Raw genomic sequence first — 19,813 nt, 5'->3', positions numbered from 1 at the left:
AAATCAAGCTTCTATAGCTTTATCTTCGTTGTACCCATTATACTGTGGCGTCCATTTTCAACCTCGAAACCCGATAATCGGAATTCTGACGACCCATGAAGATTCTAATCGGATAATCGTCGGAAAACCAGTTTTCCAAATAGTTCACGAGCGTTTGCCACCTCCGTCTACAAGTTTCTCTAGGTTTAATCTTTAAAAAACCGTTGGTGAAGAACCACAGCCGCCATCGTCTCTGGTTAATTGTGATTTATCGCTAAGATTAGGTCTTGTTTCTAGTAGCTACGGATGTGGAAAGTTTTGACTTTGGTCAATGACGTTGACTCGGGTCAGAGGAAGGAGTTCTCGTTCTTCCCACTGAATTCAAAGGGTGAACATGTTGAGAACTCGGTTTCTATTGCATTGTTTCCTTGATATTTTTGACGAGTTAAACTAGGGGGAAGTGTTGGGACCTTGTGTTGGACACAACTTCCACAACAGTTGTGGTGATGGGCGTTTAGTGGTGGTGGGTTTGGCTGGAAGATGGTGTTGGGTGGTGTTCGATGGTCATAGCAACAACGACGGTGGTGGTGACTGATTATCGGAACAGGAGATGGGAAAGAGAGGGCTTTTGGTCAAACATGGTGGATAATGGTGGTGATTCACGGTGGTCCAAGGCTACCAGTGGTGGGTTTATGGCGGGAAATGGTGGTGCAAGAATGATGATGCAGTGGTGGTGCTAATGATAAGAATGCAGACTTTCTCTTATAACCACTAACCCTAAACATGGATGTGAATGGAGAGAGAGAGAGAGAGAGAGAGAGAGAGAGAAAGAGAAAGAAAGAAAGAGACCCTTTTTATTTTTTAATTATTGAAATAAATAAATAGTTTTTTTTAAATGGGATTATATTTTTTTCAGTTGCAAAAATGGTCCCTTAGAAATGAAAAAACAAATATACCCTCATGTGGGAGGCACATGAGGGGGTTAACAACAACTTAACGGAAGTTAAATCCGGAGACCATTTCCACATACAAACCACTCCAAAATGACCATGAATCCAAAAAACTCGGGGTTTGGACTAAAACCCAAAAAATTTGCATACCACAGAGACCATTTTTGCAATTTTGTCTAATAATAAATCAAAAACAACAAAACAAAAAAAACAAATTAGGAAACAAAACAAAAGACAAAAAATCAAATAAGGGGGTGAAATTGGAAAAGGGAGGGGGTACTTATAGAAAAGACAAAAGTGTAAGAATGGTCCCTGTGGTTAGGTCGAAATTGCTACTTTGGGCCAAACAGGTTTGGACTAGCACTCATGGTCCAAAGGTTTTCATTTTCTTTCCATTTTGGTCCAATTTACTTTAAACTTTTTTGTAATGATGATTTTACCCTTGGATTTTATTTTTTTTAGTTTTTTTTTATTTAAATACTTTTATAATTAAAATAAAAAAAAACATCTCTCTCTTTCTGTCTCTGTCTCTGTCTCTCTCTCTCTCCCTACCCCCCTCTCTCTCTCAAAACCATTTATCATCCTTTTTTTCCTTATTTGACAAACACCATCCAAACCACCAAAGTCGACCGTCATAACCATAGTGTCGGAACCCTAACTTCACCTTCACTGACCCATCTCATCCCCGCTACCCCCTTTTCAGCCACCACGACACATCTTCCAACACCCAAAACTCTAATTCTCATCTCCTCCACCTTCTTCATGCCCCTCTCTCATCTCGTTCTCTATAAAAAACTTTATGGGTCCGATACATCACCAACCTCAACACTCTGACGACTCCTTTCTTCTTCAATATTCCAAATCCGAAGAACACGAGGTATGTCTATGTTGTTTTAGTTTTTCCCTCGAAGGAAATGACGTTGATGGGTAGAATCAATCTCGCGTTTGGATAATAATCCCTCTTTCAGTCTTCATTTCCATCTCCAACTGGAAAACTTGGTCACACCTTTGACAGTTCCCTCTTCCCTGCATCAACGTAAATAAAAGAAACGAACCCATCAAAATCGTGGTTGTATGTAATAGGGTTAAAACCATTATTCATATGGTTAAAAGTCGTCGATTGGGGATGCCAGTTGTGTAGATCCAATAATGAACCCAGATTTTGGGTTCTCCATGAAGGAGATGATGGGTACGTGATTTCCTCTGCCTGTTCTTCATCTCGTGCAACCTCAAGCGATTGATTTGCTCCGCCACCGCCATTAAATCGATGCTCCATGTTTAGTGATCGGTGGCCATTCCCTGTTTCCTCTTCAATTTCTGGTTTTGATTTGGGGATTTAAGTTCGTTAAGGAGAATTTTAGAAGTAATTACTAGGATTCTTTTACGAAATCGGTGCTACAAGCTCTAGATTTTGCGTTTGGTTTAAAAAAAAAGAGAATTTTTTTTGAAGATGAATAGGATGAAAAGCATTTTTTGGGTGGATAAGAAGACACAATAGAGAAGAAGATACAGTGGAGAGAGAGTGAGTGAGAGAGAGAGAGAGAGAGATATGTATTTTTTATTTTTCTTTTAATTATAAAAGTATTTAAATAAATAAAAAACTAAAAAAAAATAAAAATAAAACCTAAGGGCAAAATCATCTTTACAAAAAACTTTAAAGTAAATTGGACCAAAGTGACAATAAAATGAAAACCTTTAGACTATGAGTGCTAATCGAAACCTGTTTGGCCTAAAGTAGCAATTTTGATCTAATCACATGGATTATTCTTGCAATTTTGTCTATAGAAAACCCCATAAATGAAGTATTTTTTCCCAATTAAATTTAAATTTAATTTCCTGACACGTGCCATTATCTTAAATAGATAGGAGAATAATAAAAAAAGATAAAAGGATATTTAATTTTGGTATATCCATTTTTCCTAAAATTGTTTTGTAATAATATATACTTTGTTGCTATGGATAATTTTGATAAGACATAACATATTTTTAAAGGTAAGAGTCGGGGTTTATAGAGATTTGTGTGTGTGTTGGGTGTCCCCCCACGGCGACATAATGCCTCTCTCGCCTTCTTTTACTTTATTAACCCACATGATTATAATTCATAAGTATCTTCCTATGTTTTTCTTCGATTGTAATGTTTTACCTCCTTTTACATTTTCTTTTTTAGCAAGTTATAAATTTCAAAATTTATAAATAAAACAATCTCAAAGTTTATCTTAAACGACATGTTGTTTTTAAAACTGATGATAAATACTTTGTATTATTAGAACATCTAAATTGTCAATCTTATGTATAGTGCTTTTGTTATATTATTTTTTCATTAACTTTATCAAATAAAATATTATTACTTTTAATTATTGATTTTAAAAAATCTTTACAAAAATTAACTAATTCACCTTAATCGTTATAAAATATTTTATAAAGCCTTCCAATCTAATTTGTTATATTTACGCACATATACTATTTATGAAATTAAGACATATTTAACGAAAAAATACTAAAAAAGAAAAATCTATAATAATATATGAAATTACATAAATGTTACTGAATGTATATATATTCTATATTTCTTTTTTATTTCATCGCACAAAGGTTGGTAATACTTAAGTGGTTCTTATGTCATGTCTTGTATGTTTTCATACAGAAAAAGAAAAAAGATATGAGATGGTATAAGGAGACGATAAGTTTTCTTTATATGCAAAGCATCAAGAATGTCTCATTTTATAAAATTAAAACGCCACAAACAAATAAAACCAAAAAAGATAAATATCTAAGGTCCTTTTTTTAAAATAAAATAATAATAATATCATTATGTTTATAGTTATAAAAATATCATATGATCACAACAAATTTAATATTTAGTATTGGAGATTAAAATGATAAAATATAATTACTGAAAAAATAATAAAGTTTTAGAGGTTAGGCATAATAAGAGAGTAAAAAAAATTATTAAATAAAAGGAGTTAATTATACAAAACTTAAAACTCAAAAACCACATTTAGTAGAATACTATAAATTATTGATATTATTGATATAGAAAACGATACTTTAATTTTTGGAGTTGGATATTAACATTTGATCTTTCAAAAAAGTTACTATTAAAAATGCTTTTATACAAATAAAATATTAGAGCATGAAAACTTAATTTTTATCTTAAATAATAAAAATCATATTCGATTATAGATTTATAATTCAGACCCTCATATGCTAATTTATTACTACGTATCATACTTGTTAGCCCTATCTTATAGATTAAAGATGCAAATTCATGCACAAATTCTCCCTTTTGTGGTGAGCTTGTTGGCCTTGTTTTGTAAAAAAGATGGATTGATCCTCAATAATGCTTCTTGACCTTCTTTCGCAGCATTAATGATATTCCTATTTCATCTTTTTTGTTGAGATCATATGTATCTACATGTTTTCCTTCATCTATGTTAACCTTCAACTTAAACACGCATCATGATGAAAAGAGGAGGAGGTGGAGCACCAAAAGACATAATCATATATTATTTTGTATGATAACACAATCGATTTGAGATCATAATAAATAACCAACAATCCCTAGGATATTAAAAATCACATTCCAACTATCATACAAGTACCTAAAGATATAATCACAAAACCCTTAAATAATATGTTGTCTCGTGACCCTTTAGTAATAATCAATCATATATACATGGTTCATGCTTGAACATTATATGGTAAACAAGCAAAACATTCATATATTATTCACGATTAAAAAAGTAACTTGTAAATCTTAAAGAGATATATTGAATCTATCATAATTATTCCTTTTTAAATTATACTCATGATTGCTATTATTATATTAAAATCTAAAGAAAATTGGGGTTGTTATAAAACTCTACCACTTCATAGAATATTTTTATTTAGCGAATAAACACTATATTTTATCATTTTCTTCCTATAAATTGAATTTTTTTTTTTTTTTTTTTTTTTTTTTTTTTTTTTTTTTTTTTTTTAAGGAAGATTGATACTCCTCCTCCCACACACACGTACTACCGCCTAACTACATTTCCCTTTTTAGCTTATTCTATTACGTTAGCACACTGCCTTCTGAACTTCTCTTCTTCATCCTCCCTTTAATTTGTCCCTTTTTCTCTCTCTGTTGGTCTCAACAAACGTAAAAAAAGAAGAAGAAATTCTGTCCTCAAGGAACACGTTAATCATCTGCAGAAAGTATAAGAAGGTGGCGAGATTTGCTTTATTCTTCCTCTTAAATGCAAACTTTACGTTTCATAGTTGAAGAACAACAACATGATCAGCAAAAACTGGGTGGGTTGTCTCCCAATTTTCTTTCTTCTGTTTTCTGGATCATTATTCTCGTTGGCTTCTGCAACACCACCCGCAAGTAAGTCCTAATAAATCCCCAAACTTGTATTATTGTTTTCTTGATTTGATCGCTTCGCTAAGTGATTGCTTGCTTCAATTGCAGAAATTGTCAGTGGCATTGCGTCGAACATTGCGTCTGCACTTTTCAAATGGCTGTGGTCTCTTAAACCTGCCACCAAAATCAGCATGGGTTTGTTCAATTTCATCTTTTCCCCATCCCCTCTGTTATAATCATGATCTACGAGCTAGTAATTTTGAACTGGGTTTGTGTTTTTATATGTTCTTCACATCCATACAGCTGTTTCGAGTCGCTCAATGGTGAAATACGAAGGTGGATATACTGTAGAAACTGTGTTTGATGGAAGCAAACTCGGGATCGAACCTCACTCTGTGGAGGTAACTCCATCTGGGGAGCTTCTTATCTTAGATTCGGAAAACAGCAATATTCACAAAATCTCAACACCTTTATCAACATGTAAGTATACTTCTTATAAAATTTAAATTGATCATATGGATCTGATATTATAAAAATCCTACATGTGTTTCATGTTCCCCTTGTTTTCATCCTCAAGTTTTGATCATGAAAACGACTACTAAGTCATAGTTTATCACCATCATCTTATATGACACATTTAAAGCAGCATGCATGTTTCTACAGTTTTGTTAATCGTTTTGAATATTATGACTAATGATTATTGTGAGTTCAAGAATAAAAAAATATGTGAACTTCAATCTAGGTGCTATGAGCAGATGAATCTGGGTTAAATTGCTTCGTGAAATGTCTAAGAATAATAGTTCATAAGGGCTCCACTTTCAGGATTTGATACTGCTTTTGTTTAGAAGAATACTCATCTTTAAGTATAGAAAACTTGTTTCAACTATTTGTTAGAATTTATTCCATTTTTCTGTTCATATGCTAGCCTACTTTTTTTTTTTTTTTTTTTTTAATCCTAAAGCTCAAATCCTGCCAATGAATGAGTAAACTTTATTCTCTTTAGATCCAGTCCAAACTCCCTTTTTCTTTCCTCATACAATATACAAAACTTTGAATCTTGTAAAATAAATTTACCTCTGCATTTATTCTTATTCCTTTTGTCAAAATGTTTGTTTTTTCTTGGAAAACTTCATGATGCATATTCCTAAATCAGAATGAATGATTGTCACAGATAGCAGACCAAAGGTTTTGGCTGGTTCAGTTGACGGGTATTTTGGTCATATTGATGGTAAGCCAAGAGAATCCCGGATGAATCACCCGAAAGGACTTACTGTGGATGACAGAGGAAATGTCTATGTAGCTGACACCATGAATATGGCTATCAGAAAGATCAGCGATTCAGGTATGTTCTAAATAGAAGGGTAAAATAGTCATTTACTCAGGATCAGAAAAGAAACAATCTTTATGTATACAACACTATATCCATACATGACTTAACTGGAAAAAGAAGAAACAACCCCTTAATGTAGGAAAAACTTAATTGGAAAAAAGTTGTAACTTTTTACAAATTTACCCTTTTGGTTAAAAATATAATAAAATACATGCACAGGGGTTGTAACTATAGCTGGAGGAAATTGGGCACGTGGGACAGGTCACATTGATGGTCCAAGTGAGAATGCAAAATTTTCAGATGATTTTGATGTGAAATATGTTGCCAGTAGTTGCTCGATTTTAGTAATTGATAGAGGAAATCAAGCAATTCGAGAGATCCAACTTCATGAGGATGATTGTTCTTCTTACCAATATGATGGAGAACACCATTTAGGTAAAAAAAATATATATATATATGTTCACTAATTGAGATTAGTATTTGGTTCATTGATTAAGTGTTATGTTTATGCAACAAAGTTGCTTTTAGACAAAATATGTAACCATGTTTCATTCTAAAACTAAAATATGCAAAATTCCTGGTTACAATTTGGTCAAACTTTGTTGCATAATTTGGTCAAACTTTGTTGCATTTAACATTGGTTGATTATTGTTTCAGGAATAGCAGTTCTTGGTGCTGCAGTTTTCTTTGGTTTCATGTTAGCCTTGTTACAACGAAGAATTTGTGCAATGTTTTCATCAGAAAGTGTAAGGCATCTTTCCTTTTTTTTTTGGATGAATTATGATTTAAAAAGAATAAAAGATGATGGGAATATGGAAGGAAAAAACATAAATGATGGTAAATTTGTAAAAATGTTTGGACTTTATAATGGGGAATGCTCGTTACCCTGGAATTCTCTATTAAGTTATTCTTTCTGTATTACGTAAAAATGAAACTACTATTTTTTTTTTTTTTTTGTCAACTTCATGTAAGGGTTAATCACTTATTTATGCAAAGAAGATATATAGTATATTCCATTTCTTTAATATCTTTATTTTATTGATTCCTAAAATAATAGGATCCAAGACCAAATATGAGCAACATTCCTCCTACATATCAAAGATCGGTCAAAGTCAAATCAGTAAGACCACCTTTAATTCCACCAGAAGAAAACGAACACGAAAACGAAGAAGAAGAAGAAGGTTTATTTAATTCACTTGGAAAACTTGTTATCAAAACCGGAACAACTCTATTCTCTAATACTTCCAAAAAGAAAAAACTCCACCCCCAACTTCAAATGAATTACCAACAACCCCCTCAACTTTCCAACACTTGGCCTATGCAAGAAAGCTTCATGATTCCCCATCAAGATGCTCCTCCACCACTTGAAACCCCAAAACCATATGAGCCCACGGAAAGACCTCGACCTTCTAAGCAAACTCGGTATCTTTACAATGGGCAAAATGGTCAATACTTCAATGTACAACAACCAATGCACCCAGTACAACATCAACATCGTCAACAACACCATCAGAAACATTATTCAACGGGTCCCGAGACTTATATTGAGGAGAAAAGTGAAACAAATGAGGTTGTTTTTGGGGCGGTTCAAGAAAAAGAGGGGAAACGTGAGGCGGTGGTGATTAAGGCAGTTGATTATAACAACCACCACCCGAATTATGGGAACCAAAATGTCCGATCAAGGTATAACTACATGGGTTATGCATATGGTGAGTACTCGTGATGAGTTTTTTCATGTTTTGTAAGAACATGTATGAATATGATATGATTATAGTCTAATAGGTATGTTGTAGTATACAAGTTTAATGTTATTCGTGTAGTTTGTAATATTTTATTTTCCGTAGTAAATTACGGTGTTATGTTTGTTGTGATATATGACTATTTATGGATGATAGGCGTTACACAAACACAACTTAGGTGGTGTATGTTTTTTTGATAAATCTCTTTTTGAGCACTTATATCTACGGCGGGAAGATGTTTACACGTTGCGTGTTCCCACAGACTGTTTGTCTTTTAGAAGACCTCAAACGTCTGTACACCCTTTTCTCCAAAAGTGACTATCATGATAGACACAATTGGCAATGGTATATGTGTCTTTTCACAACTTAATCTTGCAAAATTTTCCATATGTGAAGTTTCACGAATTGCAAGGAAAAATGCATTCTTGTTCAAATGGTCAACAACGACCTAAATCATGTTTAGTGTCTATTTTCTCTAGAAGACTCTATGGATTAAAGCAAGCTTTAAAAGATTGGTACAACATTGTATATGAGCATTTTTGCTCTTGGGATTCACAAGAAGCTTGTGTAAGGATACTCTTCATGTTAAGAAAACGGTAGATATGTTGTGATTGTATCTTTCTATATAGGCGATATTTTGGCCACATGAGATAAGGAACAAATGGTTGAGGATTTCAAACTAGAAATGATACACGTTTTTTAGATGATACCTTGTCTTCCTTGCTTGAAATGGAAGTCCATGAAAGCCAAAATAAAGTGTTTTAATTATTTACTAGAAGAAGTATGCAAAATAATTGATGGAGGAGTTCAAAGCTATAAATGCACCAATGGAGTTGATAAAATCCACTAAGGCCATTATAGAAGCCTGATTGGTTATTTATGTATCTTACATCACACATAATATTCTATTTGTTGCAAGTCTCTTGTCTCGATTTATACATAGTTCAAGTGAAATGCACAGGGTATATCATTTCTTTCTATTCTCCCTTCACTCCATTTAACCTACAAATATGTCTTCTCCTAAGTGTCGTTTGTTTTTTCAAAGCGAAAATGTCTGAAGTTTATGGACCACCTCTGTAACCCTTTATTATAGCAGAAGAGGGGGACCAAACATTTGCAACATGTAATAAAAAGTATGTTTGTTTTTTTAACCTCTGCAGACTGCTGCAATAAGTTAAAGTAAGGTGTGGAGAAAGTAAAGTGTGAAGAGGTATGAAGCAGATGGTCAGTTGTTGCGTCACGCATCACACGCGCAACAATTTTTAAGTTAGAAGTCTTCTGAAAAACAAACAATTGCGAGGAGTCAAGTGTTGCACAGCGCATCAATAAGTGGTTTGAAGTGTTTTAAAAAAAACAAACAACACCTTATTTTTTCACTATTTTCTTTTCGTTTTTTAAAATAAAATTAAAAAATATAAATTAAGAAATATAAAAAAAATAAAGTAAATAATTTAATATATATATATATATATATATATATATATATATATATATATATATATATATATATATATATATATATATATATATAATATAAATGGAAATAGTTCATTATCTCAAATAAAAATTACATAATTAAAATAAAAAACGAAACTAAAACATAGCAATAGTTAAAATACTACATCACGTAAAATTGTTGTCCACATCATCGTTTGAGTACTCGCCCGAATCCTCATCGAAATGTATGTCCAAATCTTCATTTGTATCCTCATAAAAATCCACTTACAAATCATTATCAACAGGGTGTATATTAGCTGTAGAAATATGTTCCACCAAATCAGCTCGAATGTTGTGATACGTATCACGATCATGTATTTCCCTTATGTTTGTCATGTATTGTATTGTTGTGTGCCAATATACACTTCTGAAGGATGGCAATTTTTTGTTTTCATCATAATGACATATCACTTTTCCTTCATCTTTTAAAATCATAGTATGTAATCAGATGCACACATACATTATGTTTTGCAATCTTTTGGGATCACATGATCGTATTGGAAATTTGAGTATCAGCCAACGCCTCTTAAGGAAACCAAATGCTCGTTCCACATCTTTCCTAATTGTTTCCTGGGTTTTATTCGTTCATCGCCATTTAGACGTATCAACGTTTGAAAAATATAGATAACTCATGATATATCTCATCAGTAAGATAATATTCATGCTTGTATGATACTCCATTCGCTTGAAACAACACATCATATGGCTTTCCAAGATAGATGTCATTGAATACCGGGACTAATCTAGAGCATTAATGTCGTTGTTGGAACACATAACACTAAAGAATGCATATCATATACAAAGACTGTAAGACACGATTACTTATAGAGTTATCATTGGTTCTTTATGATCGCCTCAAATATACCAACCGTAACATGCATTATGGCACATTGTCCACACCCAATGCATACAATCAATGCTACCTTTAGTTCCAAGGAACCCATGTTTGTTTTCATGTGTTGTGTATAATTGGTGGATGTCATTAATCATAGGTTTGTGCAAATATTGTTTTACGTAAACCATAACCACTACTTTAGCAAACTTGTAAACATTTGATCTCCCGTGGTCCTCTAAGTCATCCTCAAATACTCATCCTATGAGTTTGCTCCCATTATGTATACTACTGATGAATTGAGGTTGTCCATTTTTGTATTGTAGAAAACCATTTTCTACCTCTCGCATTCCATTTCAATTGAAATATGGAAACCGGTCCTTCAAGTCATCAACTATACGTAGGAATAATTCTTTCCTCGTCCAGAACAATCATCTAAACTTTTCAGCGTACACGACATCATCAAAAAAAGTAGTCTTCTATAAGATGATTGTGTTTGATTTCACGTTTCCTCCGTAAAAGCAAATTTTCTCATTATCGAACGTGAACTTTCAATTTCTTGTTCTCGATAACATGCGATTGTTTTTCCATATTTTTTCTAATGTCTTGTAATGTCGATGTATCCAGCGAAGTAGAAGATACCTGGTATTGTGAAATTGCTAAAATGGATATAGAAGTTGTGAAAGTTTGTGTTTTGGTAAAAAAAAAAAACATTGAATATGGTTGGTATTTATATTGTTTCAACAATTTTTTACCAATGGCTACAACAGATAGGGGTGGATGCGGTGAATTCGTCTCCTATGGCAACCCTAACCACACAAAACACACTGCACAGTATGGTGTTACTGCACACCTATCAGTGCCACATCAGCCCACCACACTATGCAGTGGTGCAGTGGGAGTACACCGCCCAACCAAAAAGTAGAGATGTATGACCACACATGTTTACTCCCTCGTTGATATATTACTTACATGATTGAGGAAAACACAAGTGCTTTTTTTTAACAACTTAATGATTTGTATTATCACAAGTTAGCAAATAAATAATTACAAAGAAAGAGATATAATAAGGTTTAAAAGCTAATCTACTCATCTAGATTCAAAATTCCTATTCCTATTAGTGAAGCACGAAAAAAAATTACCAACAACCAAATCTCTTTAAGAACCCATTCTCAATATTTGATCATCAAAGTCAACTATTTCAAAAGTTTCATATCACCCAACATGTCATCTTAACAATAGCCTCCAAAACCAACCGTCATAATGTAATGTCCTAAAAATTACAAAGATATTTTTCAATTTTAAAATATAAAAACCAATTAAAACCTTTTTTTCAAAAACCATCAAGTAACATCCATTTGATTAAAACCATACAATGTCATAGTTAAGTTTACAAAAACTGCGGAAACGAACATCTTTGATGCGTGTGTACAATACCGCGAGCTCTTTTCACGAACGACCTACAAAATGTTTAATCCATAATTATAAGCATAAAGCTTAGTGATTTCCCCAGTATACCACATATTCCACCATACATACAATGCATCCACACAAGATATCAACTCTAGTGCCGAGCAAACAAATCTCATATCCACATACATATATCATGTGTAACGAGCCCAACCCTAGGGAGTATATAGGTCCAGTCCTGACTCTCTTGCCAGGGTCTGAATCATGGTCTTACCTTTAATTGTTGTAATCTAACCACAATCTTTCCTATCAGTGTTGTGATCCAACCACAGTCTCTCTTATCAGTGTTGTGATCCAACCTTAATCCTTCCTATCAGTGCTGTGATCCAACCACAATCTTTCCTATTAGTGTTGTGATCCAACCATAGTCTTTCCTATCGGTGTTGTGATCCAAAAACAATCTTTTTCTATAAGTGTTGTGATCTAACCACACTTTTTCTATATAAGTCATAAAGTCACATGTAGTCATGGATCAGATAGACAATTGAACATATGGCCTACCCGAGAGTGAACAATCAAACAAGAACATCACAATCAGATATTAGGCCAAGACTTCTCAGGTTATCCAACATACACTACATCGAACCCAATCTATCACTATCACATAATCATGTAACGTAATAACATCGTAAAATACTAGCATGTCCATACCCTTATCAACTAGTCTTCCCTAGTTTCCTATCATTGACTACTTCTCAATAAGTCCTTCACCGGTCAAACAATGTAATCCTGATAATTGGTCTACCCCTGTCACCCTAACCAACCATAACCCCTAACAATACTACACGTCAACAAGCAAGACCCTACCAGTCTAGCATACAATGACATTAAGTGTCTCATACAACACACATATACAAAGGGGTTACCTCAGACACTAACATACTTGTGCTCTAACATGACATCTATCCTAACATGTGAAGGATATGTAATGGAATACGTGACATCAGTGTTGCAAAACTCGACCCACTCGGCCGAGTACTCAGAATCGGCCCTCCACCGAGGCGAGTTATGTGAACTCGGCAAAAAACTCGGATTAAGTCAAACTCAATCAAAAATCGGTCAACCTCAGTGAAAATCTCTCTAACTCAGGCCTACTCGGTCAACAAAGTCAAACTCGGCCTACCCGGTCAAACTCGGTCGAAGGGTCAAAATTGTCATAAAAAGAGAAAAAAAAATAAAGAATTTCAAGATTAATATGTATAATACACTTAATGATTTATTATTTAACACACATGTATCAAATTTTGTTATATATTTCAATAAAATTAGGTATTTAACTTATGATTTTGACAAATATAATTTTCCTAAACACATTTCTAAATGAATTACCGAATCCAAGTACTCGCTACTCGGCATGTAGCACCTAGTCCTCGGTACGTACTCCTTGCTATTTATTTCTTTATATATTTCCTTGGACTCGGCGAGTTGATGGGCCAACTCGCCGAGTAGGAGAGGGTCAAGGTGCAGAAATGGGACTCTGGACTCAACGAGTCGGTCCCCGAACTCGGCGAGTAGGCCCTGGTTGGGCAAAAACCCTAACCCGGGTGTTTTCACCCTATTTAAACACTCTATCTTAGCCTCCTTTGTCCCTAACACTTCCAAAGAGCATTAGAGTGAGACCCTATCCCCCCTTATTGATCTAAAGAGAGTTTTTGGCCTTGTGAAGGAGATTGGAGCTTAGAAGGAGAAAGAGGTGGTTGAAGAGTTCAAGGAAAGGAGTAGATCCGAACTCTACGCAGGGAGAAGCTTCCATTCAGGTAGAAAAGTCTCTACCTTGATCTTTAGATCATTAGTTGCCATTTTTGTCCCAAAGTGGTGGTTTTCAAGCCCTAAAACACCAAGCTCCATGTGTGGTGCTTAATGATCCGAAAGGACTTCTGATCTGGACTTATTGGATGAATTAGTAGCACAAAGTTCCTGTGGTTGAAGTGATTAAGGTCTCCATTGAGTCTATGGCCTCTTGAAGAGCTTGGTTTTGGCCTTTTTAGCTTATAGGGCCATGCATGCACGTAAAGTTTGCAACTTTACGTGATAAGCATGCTCAAGGGACATGGATCTATGGTTTTGAAGCGTTTCATGTCTCAGATTTGGCCTATATGGGAAATGGGTCATAGGGACTCGGCGAGTCCCAAGGAGGAACTCGGCGAGTTCCATAAAGATGGCCTTAGACTCGGCGAGTTGGATGAACAACTCGGCGAGTCCTATGAAGATTGTCTGGAACTCGGCGAGTTGTTCTTCAAACTCGGCGAGTCGTGTCACGAGTCAGTTCAATCGTCCCAAGTCATGAATGAAGAGTGATTTAGTGAGTGGGAAGAAGGTCTGGTTGGGTAGGACCGGGTTACTAGGGAAAGGACTCGGCGAGTCCATGCCATGACTCGGCGAGTCCAGTCAACCGGACATTGACTTTGACCAAGGGGTTGACCTCGGGCCAAGTGAGGGCTAGTCTTTTGACGTAAATGGTATTTATGGGTGTCTAACCTATGTTTATGGTTTATATCCGGGGGATTTGCGATCCAACAGTTAGACGCTCAGCAAACACATTTCAGCAGCTACTTTCGAGGTGAGTTACCTTCCAGTAGCGATGGGTCTAAGGCCACAATGCCGGCCCACCAGTAGGAGACATATGATAGATGATTGTCTTTTTGATATCATCTAGGTTTGCTACTACCTGATATGTTATATGCTAGCATGATATGTTGTATGTGATAGTAGTAGAGTTCGGTTGTTAGGACCGAAGGGTAGTCAGACACCCCAGATACGTCTGACAGTATGTGATGATATGTTTGCATGTTGGCTTGTATGTTATATGCGATAGAGGTAGTAGGAGGGGACCAGTCCCCAAGGTTCAGTCGTTAGGACTGAAGGGTAGTCAGCACCCCAGAATGGCTTGACATGGGTAATCAGCACCCCAGAATGGCTTGACACTGGTAGGTCGGCACCCCAGAATGGTCGTACCGGGTAGGTCGGGCACCTCAGAAATGTCTGGCAATATGTATGATATGTGATTGTATGGTATGCGGTATGATGGGGGAACTCACTAAGCTTCGTGCTTACAATTTTCAGTTTTGGTTTCAGGTACCTCTTCTTCGAAGGGAAAAGAGCTGGTGCGGTAGCGGCTCATCACGCACATGCATGTCCTTCCCAAAACTAGGTCGAAAGGGGTAATAAAGGGAGTCAAAACTCCATGTATTTCACCAAACAACATGAGAATCTAGATCTGGAACACATGATGACCAAGGGACCTCAAGGAGTGATAAAGTTTCCAACTTTATCTAAACCAACCATTCATACCCACAAATCATGAAGGAATTAGGCTCAAAACTTAGATCCACAAGAAATGAACCAAAAAGATGGGAACTTGGAGACTTACACAAGTCTAGAAGGTGCACCAAGAGATATAGACAAGCTTGCTAGATGATCTTTTTTCTCAACAAAGTCCTACTTCAATCTTTAAGTAAACAAACACCATCAAAGAGCAAAAAGTCAAGAGGAGAAGCCAGGGTTTCATTTAGGGGGAATGGAGGCTGAAGGGAATGGCCCAACCCTAGAGTTAAGGCTCTTAGATATAAATAAAACCCTAAAAATCTTGGGTTTGGGCTATAGCTACTATCATGTCGTGAACTTTCTTTCGTCACGTCGTGACAACCATCTCGTATACGCGTTCTTCATCTGGTATGCCATGTCATGACAACCTTCATGTCACGTCGTGGCATTTGGTTTTCCTCAAAAACCATGCCTTTGACTCATTTATACTATTCACTGATCCATTCTGGGAATCAGATGTTACACATAAGCACACTTATAAGAGAAAAATGTATTATTTCATAATCATCTCTAAGATTACAAGTGGGTCACTTATAACATAAAATTTTATTGTTGGTGTTTTAAACCAAAGAAAATTATAAAAGTGAAATAAAGCATGCAAATTTTGTTGTTAGTTCAGAAAAGAATGTAATCATATTTGAGTAGATCAAGCAAGATACTCGATCTTTAAATAAAAGTGGTATGGTTTACTCTTTTGAATATTATTGCTTGCTTAAAATCTTGAAATATAAGATTCTTAACAATTGTTGATTCTAAGATGAATTTAATGAATTATAGACTATAGCTCTACATTAGAGGTACACACAACCAACTTACAAAAATTGAACTGTGTAGGTAATTTTAGTGTTATCAACATATTTTAGTGCAGTTGTTATTAATATTGAGATAGACTGAGTTTTATTTCACTCATCGAGATTGAAGGTGAAGGGTACACACTCGGAGTGATTAATATAAGCTTGGGATACGGGGATCTAGGGACAACGCCCCTCGACAGGATCTAGGGGCAGCTCCCTTAGCGGGGTCCAAGGGGCAGACCCTCTGGCGGTGGAATCAAGCAATGTATTTTGAGTTTCATAATCTGAATTAGGCATGTAATTCAGATTGGTTCATTCTCAGATTATCCAACTTTTGAATTCATGTACTCTATGCAAAAGGGACGAATTACATATTCCAGAAAGTGTTTGAAAACACGATCATTGAATCTATCCAAGTTTGTATTTATTGTTATTTATGATTCCCTAAAATCTAGCAAGCCTAATTGGTTTCGAAGTATTGTTCAACTTGGTTCAAATAGGTTTAGTTGGAAAAATGGCATCTAGTTTTACGGTTTAATCCAACCTTTTTATTGATTTTTTAATTTATTAAACATATTGTTTTATGATATTTATTGTTGATACATGTTCCTTGCTCGTACATTAGTATCCTAATTTTTTTCATTTATTGTTTTGAGTGTTCTTCATCGACTTACTCTCCTCCAGTTTGCCTATTTTACATGTTCTCGAATTCATATGCTTCTTTTAGGATTTATGTATGTGTCTTACAGTTTCTCCTTGTTTACCCTAACTACATGTTATCCATTTGCACTATGTCGGAGGTCATCTATGTGATGCAATAGTTCTCCTTATAAAGGCACAACTGGCAACATCTAAATTCTCTGTCATATTCCAGTTGGGTTTTTGGGGATTGTTGTTGATGTAATAACGAAAACTAACTTCTACCAATTATTGAACTACAAAATAATATGCATGTAACGTCTGGTTCCTTGTACGCATTTAAATGATAATTCGTTCATTTTTGTAGAGTAACTCAACAAGTTGGGAGCCCCAAACTCATCGAGTAAAGACCAGAAGTGACGCGGGTTTTAAGTAACCTACTCGATGAGTTGAAAGCCCTTAACTCGACGAGTAGGGCTGCCAGAATGAAACCCTAATTTCAGGGTTTTGCACCCTCTTTAAGCATCTTAATCCCCACATGTTGGCCTCATTTCCACCCTCTAAGTCCTAAACCCTAGATTCAGAAACCCTAATGCATTTGTGAGCTCGTGAACTAATTTTGAGTGAAACTGTATGTGTGTTGAAGCTTGTGAAGGAAGGAGAAGCTTGGGGATTCAAGAAGAAGATAGTAGATCCATAGACTTCATTTCTTTCTCTTCTTTTTCTGGTAAGCAAGTCTCAAACTTGCTTAGTAACTTCTTAGATCTCTTTCTTATCATTTTATTGGGGTTTTTGTCCAAGAAGCATGATCTTTGGCATATGGACGTCCCAAGTGAGTATACCATCAGATATGGAACCATGGAGGGCTTTCATGGCATAAAGGTGCAAACTTTATGGCCATTGAAGCCCCATGCAAGCTATATGATGTCATGTTGGCCTTTTAAGCTCCAAAAGGCCATGCATGGAGGGAAAGGTGGAAGCTTTACGTTCTCATGTAGTGTCTAGGGTCCAAATCTTAATTTATATGCCTTGGTTTAGAGTATTGATGGCTTTAGGATCAAGATCTAGTTAAAGAGTTAGGGTTTGAGCTAAACCCATTAAGTAAAGGTATTATGTAACGACCCAATTTTCATGTCCGAAAATTTCATTTTAAAATATTACTTTAGAAAACATTAATAGATAAAAACATTGTTTGATCACACCATAACACATCGCAAACCATGTTTTAAAAAGTCAAACCATACATCCCATCAAAATATCAGAGTACAATCGCAGTGAATCTCGTAAATGTGGAAACCAGAGTGTGTGCATGATGTGCCGCTACCGCGCCGGCTCCTTCCCCTTCGGTGAAGAGGTACCTGAAAACAAAATTGTAAACGTAAGCACAAAGCTTAGTGAGTTCCCCCAACGTACCACATACCATACAAACACATAACATACGTACTGCCAGGCCATTATGGGGTGCCTGACTACCCGGTACGGCCATTCTGGGGTGCCGACCTACCCATACGGCCATTCTGGGGTGCCGTCCTACCCGTGTCAAGCCATTCTGGGGTGCTGACTACCCATGTCAAGCCATTCTGGGGTGCTGACTACCCATCGGTCCTAACAACCGAACTCTACTACTATCGCATATAACGTATCATGATAGCATATAACATATAAGGTAATAGCAAACCTAGATGATATCACAAAGACAATCATCTATCATACGTCTCCTACTGGTGGGTCGGCATTGTGGCCTTAGACCCACCACTACTGGAAGGTAACTCACCTCAAAGTAGCTGCTGAACTGATTGGGAACTAACTGACTGCTGCTGCTCCGGAAATCCTCCGGCTGCAATTCCCACAACATACTCAATCAAACACTATTAACTGTCCTTTGGTAAAATGACCATTTTACCCCTGGTCTAGCTCTAAGTCAATGTCAGAGTCAACTTTCAGTTGACCCGACTCGCCGAGTTGGCTCTCCAACTCGTCGAGTCCCTATCAGACGATTGTCCTGAGTCCCTGTTTCTACTCGTCGAGTTAGGCTATGACTCGACGAGTTCATCTTCTAGACTGACGTTCAACCTCTTCATCCTACTCGCCGAGTTGTATGAACAACTCGTCGAGTTCGTCTTCATCCGAAGAACACTTATGCTAAGACTCGTCGAGTTGTATGAACAACTCGCCGAGTTTGTTCTTGATCTATGAAGATTGCCTTGGACTCGCCGAGTCAGGGCATTGACTCGCCGAGTCCTATCATGAGTGAGTTCAGCTTCCAACTCACCGAGTCACCCCCTGTGACTCACGGCTCAACTCGATACATCATAAAGGGACCAATTCAGTGACTCGCGACCAGACTCGTCGAGTCACATATACGACTCGCCGAGTCGCAGCCATGCATCCATCAAATACACCGATTTGCTCGATTCCAGTCCATGCCATTCACAGATCTGGGCTTCTAGGACACAAATCACACGTAAAGTTTCCAACTTTACGTGTAGATATTCACCAATATGGATTTTAAGGCTCAAAGTGCACCAAAAGAGGTAGATCTAGGGCTTTCATGCAATATGACCCCATAAAGGCATTAGATCCAAGCTCCAGGGACTAAATCATGCCTAGATCTAAAGGCTAACAACTTATTACAACCCACAAAGCACAAACAAGCTTGGGGAAGAGCCCAAGAAGGACTCCTATGAAGCTAAAAGAGATTACAAGCTTGAAAACAGAGGGGAAACGAGCTATACCTCAAGGAAAACGTTGAGATGACACAAAGATGCCTGGTCTCCTTCTCCTCTTCTTGATCTACTCTTCTTTCTCCTCAAAATCTTCAAGAACACTCCAAAACACTTCAATCTCTCAAGGAAATAAGGGTATAAACGAGGTTGGGAGTTCTGGGGGGGTGAATGGGGACGAGTTTGGGGCG

General features: G+C 36.2%; 1 protein-coding gene across 1 annotated transcript; it reads left to right on the top strand.

Annotated features, from left to right (window-relative positions):
• The first annotated feature begins 4,985 nt into the window (after positions 1-4,985).
• On the top strand, positions 4,986-8,512 carry LOC145044148 (uncharacterized). Its single transcript, XM_078992981.1, has 7 exons — positions 4,986-5,298; positions 5,383-5,469; positions 5,578-5,754; positions 6,446-6,616; positions 6,824-7,039; positions 7,262-7,350; positions 7,662-8,512. Exons 1-7 carry the CDS (start codon positions 5,205-5,207, stop codon positions 8,325-8,327), a joined length of 1,500 nt encoding a protein of 499 aa, XP_078849107.1. The 5' UTR covers positions 4,986-5,204; the 3' UTR covers positions 8,328-8,512.
• The last annotated feature ends 11,301 nt before the right edge of the window (positions 8,513-19,813 follow it).

Source organism: Lactuca saligna, chromosome 4 (assembly GCF_052625555.1).
Source record: "Lactuca saligna cultivar CGN05327 chromosome 4, ASM5262555v1, whole genome shotgun sequence".
Classification (NCBI taxonomy): domain Eukaryota; kingdom Viridiplantae; phylum Streptophyta; class Magnoliopsida; order Asterales; family Asteraceae; genus Lactuca; species Lactuca saligna.
Note: the sequence above shows the minus strand (reverse complement) of the source record. Positions and strands in the feature narration are given on the sequence as shown.